Source organism: Haliotis cracherodii, unplaced genomic scaffold, assembly GCF_022045235.1.
Source record: "Haliotis cracherodii isolate W230 unplaced genomic scaffold, xgHalCrac1.p SCAF_5, whole genome shotgun sequence".
Lineage (NCBI taxonomy): Eukaryota > Metazoa > Mollusca > Gastropoda > Lepetellida > Haliotidae > Haliotis > Haliotis cracherodii.
In genome coordinates this window covers 40,679,394-40,693,211 of record NW_027266308.1, presented here as the reverse complement: position 1 = coordinate 40,693,211, position 13,818 = coordinate 40,679,394, and the positions used below count along the sequence as shown (strand labels likewise).

The 13,818-nt window shown below is 40.2% G+C and overlaps 1 protein-coding gene across 5 annotated transcripts in view; it reads left to right on the top strand.

Annotated features, from left to right (window-relative positions):
• LOC139441936 (CSC1-like protein 2) overlaps nt 1-13,818 on the top strand; it is an 82,881-nt gene that overhangs the window by 42,426 nt on the left and 26,637 nt on the right. For 4 of the 5 annotated variants that reach the window (XM_071222686.1, XM_071222685.1, XM_071222682.1 and 1 more), the window contains exons 2-3: nt 11,601-11,768; nt 13,601-13,683. In XM_071222686.1, coding sequence (XP_071078787.1) covers nt 11,637-11,768; nt 13,601-13,683 — 215 coding nt within the window. In that variant the 5' untranslated portion in view covers nt 11,601-11,636. Of the gene's footprint in view, nt 1-340; nt 404-11,600; nt 11,769-13,600; nt 13,684-13,818 lie in introns of those variants that run through there. The other variant, XM_071222684.1, reaches the window with a different exon arrangement.

Genomic DNA, 13,818 nt, shown 5'->3' with positions numbered 1-13,818 from the left:
TTGAGCAGGCTGCTCTGGTGCAGGTTGCAATCGTCTTGGTAGAGTTGAGAAGGGATGAGAGTGGAATAGGGTGAATGTCTCTTGTAAGAGAGACTAATAATATTCATGATCCAGATATATATATAAAAGACACCTTGCAGGGTGTGATTTCCCCATTGAGCGGACTGCTCTGGTGTAGGTTGTTATGGCTTGTACAGCCCAAGTTAATAAGCAGACTGCACTGTGTGTAGACAGTAAACTAGTCTACAAACAGGTTATAAATATCACTTGCTTCAAATTTATGCACGATCCAAACATTGTAATACAATAACTTTCGCTTTGCATGCTGTTCCTGTTTACATCCTGTTTAGGTACACACTACATCGCCAGTCAGGGCTATATGTACATTCATATTTCCAGGAAGGTATGTGTAATGCAGGCCGATGAATTTATCTGTTGTGAAGTCTGTTGTTAAATGCAGCCTGCACTTGGTGCAGAGGAGATTTTTTTTTTCTTAAATGTCACCCTGGTGAACTCTTAACACTATCAAATGGCTTATCATTCTTATCAGAGTTAGAAACTGACACGAGTCCTGTAGTCCTTGCCAAACTGGCCAATAGTTAAGGTATCATAAGGACTAGTAGAAATTTGCCTTTTTTACGAGTTTTGCTATATGTTATCATTATCATGATTATAAGGACAAGTGGACTAACTATGTTAGTGTCTACCCCTGCTTATTGATATATTCATGGTCACGGTATATGGTGCTGTTTAAGGTACAGAACTATCATGTTGGTGTATAACAGGTTGTGGATCAGTCAGTACATGAAGAGGTGCTCTATGTGATGGATCTGTTTCCACTGATGCATATGTAACTTGTTATGTGGAATGCAAGCACTTTGCTAGTTAGCATGTGGTTGCATGATATATATTGAAGAACTGCAGTCTAAACCACAAGCATGTCAACTAAACATAACCATGATAGAATGATAGATACTGGAAGAATATGGTAAAGTAAAAAATAAATTAATCAACTTGCTGACAGGATACATAGTGTGATGTGTTGAGGCAGGAATGACTAGGATTAAAGGGAAAATCTTGTATTATTATGATAGAGTATCCCGGGGGATGAAGCCTGACATCCAGATGCCATTATGTTGTTGACATGTAATGCTGGGAACATAAACAGTAATGACACAGTGAAAGGCTGAACAAAAGCCTCAAGCATCCCAACCACATTTCAATATAACCATGTTGACCACTGCTCACTGACCACTGGTCACCTATGCCCTGGCACGTGCAGAAGGCCAGCAATGTGTACTGGACAATTACTACATGGCCCCTTGTCTTTATTACCAAGAAATGGATTAGGATGAAAGAACACAAGCTTTGTGGCCGATCAATACAGGTTCTGACTTTTCTGAAGAAATCTACTCGTCTTGGTAATGAAGCTGGTGTTTCCGGCTCTATCAGCTATATCGGAGACTGTGTCATGTAAACGTCTTTATATACTGAGCAAATCATGGCAAGAGATTCATTCGCAAGAAAAGTAATTGGATGAATTTCCCTTGTGTGACATGAAATTATGTTTTATGCTACTGCTGGAGCCATTGGCATTCACCATCAGTGGCTAGAATGAAGAAGAGTCTCTCCACTAGCCATTGCAGAATTCAGAACAAGAGGAAGTAATGATGACCGTGTCATTGATACCTCTCCTGGGACATGCGAGGGGAAGAGTTATTGCCCCTGACTGATTGTTGCATCTTTTGGTAAACAAGACATTTGATGTTCTCAGTTGATGATATTAGACATTAGAGCCTTTATTTGTGTGTGGCAATCAGGTTTCGCTTGACTGATGTAGCTGCTTGCTACCATGATGAACCTTTGCTGATGCTCTGTCATTGAACCTTGCTGATGCTCTGTCATTGATACTTTGCTGATGCTCTGTCATTGAACCCTTGCTGATGCTCTGTCATTGAAACCTTTGCTGATGCTCTGTCATTGAAACCTTGCTGATGCTCTGTCATTGACACTTTGCTGATGCTCTGTCATTGAACCTTTGCTGATGCTCTGGCATTGACACTTTGCTGATGCTCTGGCATTGACACTTTGCTGATACTCTTTCATTGAACCTTTGCTGATGCTCTGTCATTGACACTTTGCTGATGCTCTGTCATTGAAACCTTGCTGAAGCTCTGTCATTGAGCCTTTGCTGATGCTCTGTCATTGAAATCTTGCTGATGCTCTGTCATTGAACCTTTGCTGATGCTCTGTCATTGAAACTTTGCTGATGCTCTGTCATTGAAACTTTGCTGATGCTCTGTCATTTAACCTTTGCTGATGCTCTGTCATTGAAATTTTGCTGATGCTCTGACATTGAAACTTTGCTGATGCTCTGTCATTGAAACTTTGCTGATGCTGTCATTGAAACTTTGCTGATGCTTTGTCATTGAAACTTTGCTGATGCTCTGTCATTGAACCTTTGCTGATGCTCTGTCATTGAAATTTTGCTGATGCTCTGTCATTGAAACTTTGCTGATGCTCTGTCATTGAAACTTTGCTGATGCTCTGTCATTGAACCTTTGCTGATGCTCTGTCATTGAACCTTTGCTGATGCTCTGTCATTGAAATTTTGCTGATGCTCTGTCATTGAAACTATGCTAATGTTCTTGCAGGAATGTTTGACTTGAGAGATATAGGTGTTTAATGTCAACATGGTCAAGGTTGCTGGTACTGTGGCAGTGATCAGTGTTTACTTGACAGCTGTGAAGCTAAAAAAGGTTACGTAAGGATAAGACATATGGATCGATGAATAACTTCTTTATCACAATTAGGAGCGACATTTTGCTGTAGGTTCTAACACCGTTATCAAGCAAGTGATCATTGTGATAGGTGTTCCTTTTGAAGCTGAATCCTCGCTGAGGCTGTGTCAGTTACTGTTTTCTTGACAGTAATACGTGTTCTCTGCAAACTAAAACTTTCCTGGCAAGAAGTATTGCTAATAGATTATTATATTTTGTCATGAAATAAATTCATAAGCCCATGTTTTAGAAAACATGAATCAGGGTTTTATGCGACGCACAAATGTGTGTCCAGTACTCCCAAATATAGAGAATGGAAGCTGGAAAAAAATATTAGTAGTACTGAGTCGCAAGGGACGCACAGTTATATACATTGTACCTACAGCACATCAAGAGTTGTTATGGGTGCCTATTTCATCCATCAATCATGACCACTGTCCACATGATCATTGATTCATTTTAAGTTCTCGAGTAAGTTTGTGAACGTACAGTACACTACACCATTTCATTACTTTACAGGATCCTCATATTTCGAGCAAGGACCCAAAAATTGGGGGACCCACGGACCCCCACTTCTGTAAGTCAAGGTAAAACCCTGACACTGATCCTTACTGAAATTGAGATTTTTCAGTCATTTTGGATTTGTTTGGTTGTTGGACTTGTTCAAATTGCCACCCCCATCAATAGTCCAGCTATATGACGGCAGTCTGTAAATAATCACACCTGGGCCCACTTGCACAAAGCGATCTTAGCGCTACGACTATCGTAAGCCTATGTTAATGTATGGGAGTTACGATCATCTTAGCGCTAAGATCGCTTTGTACAAGTGGGCCCTGGATCAGACAAACGTCTGACTGATATTATGAATATCGTCCCATGCCACCGTGGTACATTATGACACACAATCTATCGAGTCGCCAAGCCTGACCTCCTGGGGCCACTTGCACAAAATGATCTTAGCACTAAGACTATTGTAAGCCTATGTTAAAGTATGGGAGTTAAGATCATCTTAGCGCTAAGATCGCTTTTTGCAAGTGGGCCCTGATCTATACAGTCACCTCACATGACCAGCATAACTCACTTTCGAGCCCTAATCTTAACCCAGAGTCCCATAAGGTGCATGCATTTTGGAGAAAGTGCATTGTCCATTAGGGAACAGAAATATCTTGGCTCTGGATGCTTCAATATAAGATAGATAGATCAGGTTTTGTTTTCCTTCATTTGAGTAGTAAACATGTGTGGTATGTCAGCCAGGTGATTAAAACGTTTGCATGTCATGGGTAGGACCAATGATTCTCCATGTCTTTACCATGATTATGGGTATACTGTTTAAAGGCCATTCTTGGCATCTGCCATGGGATATTGCTTGAATATTTCCCCAAGCAATGAAGAATTATGTTCACACGTGCATTCAATATACATATATATCTGCAGTAAACATATTTCCATATATCCATTTGCCATATTGAGTTACTGATGGCATTGCCATTAATATAACATGTAATGAACTTGCCTGTGTATGTAGCAGTGGAGCTTGGTGTATCATTGTCTACTGGGCTAAGTATGACCTATTGATTGTCCTGCAATAGTCAAGCAGCTCCACTAACTGTACAATAACCAGAGCAGCAGGCAATTGATTGATTGGCCACTAAGTGCGGTACATGGTTGCCTCCAGCACTATAATGGTCACTGGAAGTGTTTTGTAATGGCCAATCAATTGGAATTACCTCACTCGCCCGAACCTTCCCCAGGAACTGTGTGATACTCTGTTGCTGTCAGGGTCTTGTTGGGAAGAGGAAATAAGTCTTGTGTAACTAATTGTCATCAGATCAAAAGGTGAGGTGAAATGGGGTTTAACTGCACTTGTATAGCAGCATTAGGATCATGTCTGTGTGTGTGGCTGCTTGTACTCGAGTGGACTGATGCTGGTGTAATAGTGCTAGCTCACTGAGATACCTACTGCAGTTTAACATGGGCACCCCACTCTGACACAGTATGCTGAGCTGATCTTGTTTGTCCTCTTAATGCCCAGCATCAAACAGCGTAACATGTACCATTTATAAATGTCTTTTGATATGACGGCCCATTTCTGGTGTCCCCCGCCGCGATATTGCTGGAATATTGCTAAAAGCGGTGTAAAATCATACTCACTCACTCACTCACTGATATGACGTTGCCAGGAATTCAAGCACCGACCTGTGCTTCTGGCAAATGCTCTATCTGTTCGACCATGGAGGTAGTTCTTATCAGGGCTCACCTGCACAAAGCGATTTTAGCGATAGGCTTAAGATAGTCTTATCACTAAGATTGCTTTGTGTAAGTGGGCCCAGGTCAAGATGTAAATTGTCTGTAAGGCTGTAACTAATAATCAATATGATAGATAGGTTTGAGTATCAGTCTACGTTATATTTCTTCCATACTCGGGAATGCTATTTTCCTGCGTAGAATTCATTCTTACTTCATATGCTACAAGATACTATTGTCCTTTGTACATCCAACATGTCCAAGTAAAGTTGAATATGATTGCATTTTTAGAGTATGTAATGTTATTTTCCTGACTTCTTGGCATTATTGTACCGGTATGTTATTTTCCTGCATACATTGCAACTATTATCATGATTGTAGAATGTTATTTTCCTCAAGACAATATTTTTCAAATAACATAGAATGACTTTATCTTGTGGAATCTGAAATGTCTTTTTACTTTCCTCACTACACCCAGATTATGAGGAAATTGTATTGTTCTGAGCAAACTGGAATGTTGATTTTCTTGTGTATTCAAGAATGATTTTGCTTTCAACAGTTTAGGTCTCCCATAGACATGATAGTGATAGACCGCAGAGTTATGTCTAGCTCAGAAGGTAATATTTCTCCATAGACCATGGTAGACCATAATAGATCATGACCAGACCATAATAGACCATGACCAGGTCAGGTCCCTGTTTCACTAAGCCATCTCAGCACAGCAACTATTGTCAGTCTATGTTAAAGTTTGGGAGCTACGATTGTTACACATAACGATAAGATCGCTGTCTGGAACATGGCCAAGCACAGTTATTTGTCTTCGTGGTCTTGGTGTTTTCTTCCTGCTTTCACTGGATCAGGTCTACTTCTGACTGAGATTTATAGAGATGGTGAAACTTCATTTTGTTCTCAGACATGAATACAGTGCTGGAGACTTCGAGACTTGAAAGTCGTCATGCTCCAAGTTTTGTATGTTCATTTTGATGATGGTGCTCTGATAACCATTAGTTCCAAGTGTCTGCCCATATTGGATGCTGAGAACAGTGTAATGATGAAGAAGAATGTCATGTAGTGCAATCTGAGCTGTGCTGTGCCCACGGCATTGGAAACTAAATGGTGATGAACAAATTGGTTGCTGTGGGGCACTGGAGCAAGCAGATCCATTCTTCATGACTGTTTTCTATTGGTAATGTGTCTGAGAAAGTTGCACTCAGAGAAACGTGAAGTGTAATTTCATCTGTGGATGTTTGTCATCAAGGAACTCCTGAAAGATCTGTGGCTGTGTGTGAGGATGTTACATTGATCATGTTGAGGGAGGTTGATGGTACTGAGAAAGTGCAGCGTAAATGACAGGTATGGTTTCAGATTCAATCAATATTTGCAGCCTTTACTGACCGGGCTAATAAAAAATTATCTTAATTAATTTTTTTCAGCTGCATCCTCTCAATGTTTGTTTTCAGTCCGACAATTTTTGTTGCAATTACTGTGATTATTCTCAAGCCAATACCCCTTCACCAAAACCTAAACTTCACTCAAATGTTTTTACTGTGTAAAAAGACGTCAATATGAATATTTATGACTAAATTCCACAGGATTATATTGCTTGGGTGATTATACATGGTCACAACATCTGCAACATGTATGTTGTTCAGAGGCATCTGACTTAGATAATGTAAATATGATAAGGATATATACATGGTCACAACATCTGCAACATGTCTGTGATGTTCAGAGGCATCTGACTTAGATAATGTAAATATGATAAGGATGTATACATGGTCACAACATCTGCAACATGTCTGTGATGTTCAGAGGCATCTGACTTAGATAATGTAAATATGATAAGGATATATACATGGTCACAACATCTGCAACATGTCTGTGATGTTCAGAGGCATCTGACTTAGATAATGTATATATGATAAGGATGTATACATGGTCACAACATCTGCAACATGTCTGTGATGTTCAGAGGCACACAGCTGGAAGTCCACTTTGTAATGGATTATGTATGAGCTGCTGAGTTCTCCAGCAATTCCCTTTGGATGGTGGTCCAATTTGACATGACTGACTGTAATGAACATTTAATGTCATCGAGCACACATCTAACATTGGCTTCCCCTCCAGAGACTACATGCTCCTCATTATGCCAGCCATTGGTCACTTCATACACCTATTGATTGACCATCTGCTTCCTGAAAGAGGGTCAGTATGGACTTATGGTTTCATGAGGTACAGGTGCCAGTGTTGAGGTTCTGTAATCAGACAAAGGAACATGTATAAGACATACTGTAATTACGTATTGGATGCCCCTGTGAAGACCCGTGTTAGAATTCAGGTCCTCAGCAGCCATGATACTTGCCCCCTGTGAAGATTCGGGTTAGAATTGGTCTTCAGCAATCCTATGCTTGTTCCCCATGAAGACCTGGGTTAGAATTGGTCTTCAGCAGCCCATGCTTGTCCCCTATGAAGACCTGGGTTAGAATTGGTCTTCAGCAACCCATACTTTTCCCCTATGAAGACCTGGCTTAGAATTGGTCTTCAGCAACCCATGCTTGTCCCCCATAAAGACCCAGGTTAGAATTGGTCTTCAGCAACCTATGCTTGTCACTCCATAAAGATCCGGGTTAGAATTGGTCTTCAGCAGCCCATGGTTGTCCCCCGTGAAGATCCTGCTTAGAATTGGTCTTCATCAGCCCATGCTTGTCCCCCATGAAGATCCGGGTTAGAATTGGTATTCAGCAACCCATGCTTGTCCCCCATGAAAATCCGGGCTAGAATTGGTCTTCAGCAACTCATGCTTGTCCCCCATGAAAATCCGGGCTAGAATTGGTCTTCAGCAACCTATGCTTGTCCCCAATGAAGATCCTGCTTAGAATTGGTCTTCAGCAACCCATGCTTGTCCCCCATGAAGATCCAGGTTAGAACTGGTCTTCAGCAACCCTTCCTTGTCATAAGAGGCGACTAACAGGACGAGGTGGTCAGGCTTGCTGGTTGATTGCATGTCATTGTATCCGAGTTACATAGTTCCATCCAAATGATGTTAGTCACTATATTATCTGGCCTAGACTTGCTATTTACAGGCCAATGTCATATAACTGGAATAGTGCTGCATTGAACAATAAAAAAACAAACATACATACTGGTTGGATTTGTTTTTCCTTGTGTTAAGTTTTAATACTTCAGTCAGCAATTATCCAGCTATATGACAGAAATGTGTTAATAATGGAGTGTGGACCTGACAATCCAGTGATTTACATCAAGAGAATTGATCCACATGAGTGAGACTTGCAGGTGAGGTCACATTCACTTTCAAATCCCCTCCTGCCAAATCCTAATGTTGGTGACTGATGAAGATGCTATTTTTTCACAATATATTGTCAAGAATAAAGGATTTTTTTGGCTTTTCTAATGTTTTATTTCTTACTTTTATTATGATTGTTTCGATGAGAGAATTACTAAACATATTCCTATTAACTGTAAAAGCTAGACATTACCATTTGTATGCAAACCATAAGCCTTCATTAGCTGTTGTCATCTCATCATCAAACCTGTCAAGGTTAAGCTCTTGGATGTCATCATTGCCCAAAATGTCTGTGAGTGCTCCAATATCAAACGATGGGTGAACGATTTGACATTTTATATGGATCAATATATAGGCTATTGATGTATTCATACACAGGTTTTTGTGTGTGAAAAGGCTTAATGTGATAGAGGTATCAATTAGAAAATTGAGACCTCATTTTCGCCAATCAGAATTAATTCTGGATAATTCTGAAGAACTTACGATCGCCGCCTTTCTTAGTAATGACCTCACTGGCGTAAAACATTACTGAAAAAGGAACATAAGGTCTGCGGGATGAAAGTACTATTAATTAACAATACCCCTCCTTGTATCAGTGTACAGGTAGGGCTTTTAAGGCAGAAGCGGAAGATGTCCCATGAAACGTTAATGTTCTTGAAGGAAATACCCGTCCCCTTGATGATGAGGCATGGGCAGGACAAAGCCTGGTCTAGACTCACTTTATTTTATCTCAAAGAATGAGTATGTGGCTTGGCTGCTGCTGCTGATCTTGTGGAATAAAGAACTGGGGACTGAGTCTGTCTGAGACTTGTTACAAGATACTGTGCTAGAGTTAGTTTAACGGGGTAATTACTGGGAATGTAAGCTGACAATCAATACTCTTTTATCAGATGTGACAAAGCCAGTGATTTGTGCAGGTAGTCCAGATTACAGTGAAACACTGATGAAAGACATCGAAGTGATACGTAATCAGAATCACTGTCATCAGCATGATGAGGGAAGTTTAGGATTTGTTGGCTTGGTTCATCATCAGGGTTCATTGTGGATGAAGATGTGTGTATTTTCTCTGGGGATGGCAGTCCCGACTCCTTTGTAGTATTGTCACATCATCATGCATTCAGATTGGAAAAGGAGGGGCTGTGACTTTGGAGAACATATTTTCAACAAGAGTAGGGTCGTCAAGATTTAGGATCAGATGTCTGAATTTTTATGAAAATCATACTCAGTGAAACCTTGTAATGAGGACAGCAATGCTTCTTGTGAAATGGTCTGGAGAATCTTGTTTTCGGATTAACGAGTCGTGGATGTGTAGTAATGTCCCTTTTGTATTGTCATTACCAAAAGAAGTGCACTGGAAGTGTGTGAGTGAGTGAGTTAGGTTTAACGCCGCTTTTAACAGTATTCCAGTTATATCGGGGCGTGTCAGCTTAATGTGGGGGGAAAGCCCGAAGTGATGCATGTCTCAGATGTTTACCACTTCAGTGAAACCAACGAGCATGGGTATGGTGCTGACAAACCTAGAAACATAATAGGGGCAAACCGGGATTCGAACCCACAATCATAGGTTTCTGGCGTGCCCAAGGGACGCAACTCTGCACAGCGAATCGCGGCGCCTTAGACGACCGGGCCACCCGTGGCCCCCTTCACTGGAAGGCTGGAGTTTCCAACTAACAGGGGCTGGACTAACAAGGTTTTACTATATAGTTATGAAGCATTGTTACATTGTAACTTGATGAAGATCATGAGCATTAAGGTCGGGACTGAAGTCTGTCACAATCTATAAAGAACTGATTACATTGTCATTGAGACCTTGAGGTTTCACATTCTGTATATGTATAGTAAAATATTATATTATATAAGTTATAATTATATATTGTAAAATCCTCAAAACTGCTACTTGGTTTGATAATCGAGAAGATTCATTTCTCATTAGGACCGGTGTTTAGTTTTTTAGGATAGGCCATAAATAATCTTTTGAAAACATCAACCAGATCATATGCAATCATTTTGTTGAAAGCTTTCAGAATAATATGGGTCTGGTTTGATTCTATTGAAGTTCTATTTTCATAGACAAGAGGATTGCCTGGGTATTCATTTGATTGTGACTTTAACTATACCTCAGAAAGTAAGAAACAACAACGTTTGGGTTAATCATTTTGATTGGAAATATCCTCAGATTTGTTCAGTATATCCGGTTTCTGTTGTCTGTTTTCGTCCATTACTGCATCATTGTCTGCCATCACGGTCATGGCCCCAGACAGGTGTCGGTGGATTATAGCGGGTTGAAAGAACACGCTGTTCTGTTTCTGTGGCAACAAGCTATGTTCTGCCTACAACTAGTACAAGAACACTGATGATAAGGATGACAATTTATAGTGTGATACATGTGAACATGGTGAATATACACAACTCTGTTTAATATGTTATGATTGGAATATGGTCTTCTCATTGTCTCCTCGGAATTCATCACAGAAACAGTGGCCATTCACTTCAAGTGGTCAATCTCAGATTTATGATACAAACAACCTTGGGACATGAGATTATGTATGTTTGATGAACCTATAAGAAGAAAGGAAACTTTGTTCAGTTCTGTTCTCAAACTGGTTTGCAATACAAACTAAAAGACACATTAAGTTTAGTAAGACTAGGTACCGCAGAAGATGGCGCATGGTATATTTTCTCCATCCACCATGTCTGATCTCATAAGACGTCTCTACTGCATTTGTATGTTGGTATTTCAGATGACTGATCTTGTGTTTGTGCCAGGGTGTTCTTGGTGCTTTTGTATTTTGCACCCAGGATGTTTATGATGTTCTTGTGTTACAGCCGGGATGTTCTTGATGTTCTTGTGTTACAATCACTGTGTTCTTCGTATTCTGGGGCGGTTGGGTGAATAGTGATTAAAGCATTCACTGGTCACGCCAAAGACCTGGGTTTCATTCCCAACATGGGTACAATGTGTGAAGCCTATTTCTGGTGTCTCCACCATGATATTGCTAAAACCGAAGTAAAATCTCACTCACTCACTCACTCACTCACTCACTCGTTCACTCACTCACTCACTCACTCACTCACTCACTCACTCACTCACTCACTCACTCACTCACTCTTGGTATTCGTGTATTGCAGCCAGGGTGTGCAGCAGGAAATGCTTACCCTTGTCATGAACACCTGGTGTCTTCACTGATTTTCAGTGATCCATTCATATAATTTTCGCCACTATTTTACCAATAAGCCATTGTGTACTTTATCTTCTTCTTCTCGTATTGCAGCATCAGTAGGGTGCTTGATGTTCTTGAGGTGACAAGATGATGGAGTCACCTGCAGAAGAGACGTGCAGCAGTACTCGCTACTCCCCCAACCACACGGTCACCTACATCCTGTATGCAGAGTATGCTGGGATACCTGACAACTTAATCATCAATGTCATAGCGTGGGTGGTAAGTAGTGAGAAACAACTGGATGGCCAGGTACAAGTACAGTCAAGTCCCATTAATCCGACATGGTTGGTTGCGTATGATTATGTCTGATTAACAAAATGAAGTTGTATCAGCGTTCATGATCGAAAATCAGACAACTTCATGATAGATAACGATACAAACACTTCTTTCAGTGGCATATAGAAGTTGATGTGATGAAGTAAGACAAGTTCTATGGATGAACAACTTCTTTATTACAGTTAGTGCGACGTTTCGGTGTAGATCCTAACACCTTTATCAAGCAAGTGATGGATAGTGCTAAACAACATAGGTATATATACCTATTAACATAAAGTTTATACATTCAATTGCTTGATGGACACAGAGAGCTGATTAAGATAATTGGAAGCCAGTGGATGACTAATGAACAGTCAACAAGCAGACTGATAGAGATGATGGAAGCCAGTGGATTAATTGGATGGACAAGGGGATTTAGCAATTAGGTGATAATAATAAAATAGTGAAAAATGAAATATTCTTATTATGTTACTTTGTTAGCAGAATATGTTTTCTAATCATGCAAACTCTAAAGCTTAACACAAAACTACGGTTATGGGCTGTATGACTGATTTTAAATTTTTAAAAAAAGCATAGTCTGGAATGGAAGTTTCCAGTTTGAAACTAGTGCCACAAAGATCAAGAAAGCTGCTTTCTTTGTGGCTAATGTCGACTTCCTAGTCATTTCAGTAGTCAGTCAAAGTTCACGAATGGTGACTTGTAATGGGATGTCTTCAGAGGTAGCAAGAACTTGTATCTGATTTTAATGATATTGAGGTAATCTAAGCATGTGATTAATCCTGTATTGTTAACTTAAGCATTAATTGTTTATTGTTAAGCAAGTTTATCTCTGCAGCCGTTGTAATACAGTATGTAGCTACCACCTGACTCGTCTCGCTTAAAAAAACATGGGGCTGTGTACTCGTGGGCAGATGACCACAGAGTACGCTAATCACTGTGTCGGATTAACGAGACTGATAATAATGAGTGATTTAGGTAATTCGTTGCAAATTAGGTGTGTCAGAGTCGGAGTGCGAGACTGTCGGATTAACCGGTCTAAATAGCACTGATTTAATCGGTTCCCATCATTAGTGACGGATAAAGCCGATTGTCGTATTAACGATTGTCGGATTAACGAGACTTGACTGTACTTTATTCGCTGTCGTAAGTGCCCTGCTTCAATAATTGCCTCCTGACCAACTTCTGGACCAATCCATCAGAAGCATAGAAGGGGTAGTTGCCTGGTAACTATTATTGAAAAAGTTTTAGTTTCATCAATATTGAACTGTTTGTACTACCACTAGCTCTCTGAAAATATATTCGACTTGTTTATGGCTTTAATAAGTGCTTCCAGGACGCTTTTTACGTCAAATACAGTATCAGAATTGCAATAGGAAAGATGGTCCACCTCTACCTCTATTAGTGATTCATATTCTGATTCTGGGTAACAATTTTCAAGTAACCTATGCAGAGTGCTACCTCACCCTATCATATGACATAGTAATCTGATTGCATAATATCACTAGAAAGAGCCTAAATTGACCAGTCTGGCAAGTTACAGTCTGGAAGGTAATTTAAGGTACCAACGTTTACGACAATATCTGAAAAACTATTGGACCTACTCCAGTCAAAGTTGGTATGAGATTATTAAACAGTCATACATATTACTCACAGACTATGGTGTAAAACAACACACTCACTCACTCACTCACTCACTCACTCACTCACTCACTCACTCACTCACTCACTCACTCACTCACTCATACACTCACTCACTCACTCACTCACTATCTCAGGTGCTGTTGCTGCTGTTTACCATACTGAGGAAGATAGCCTGGGACTACGGCCGCATCGCTCTCATCAGCCGCACAGAGGAGAAGTAGGTCACGACTGTCTTGTGTCATCATGACAAACCAGTGTTCATTGAGTTTTTGTAGTTATTGAATTATGGCCATTTCTATCCAATTAGTTATAACTGTTCGTTATTACTGTTATTACTGCTAGTTGTATTTGG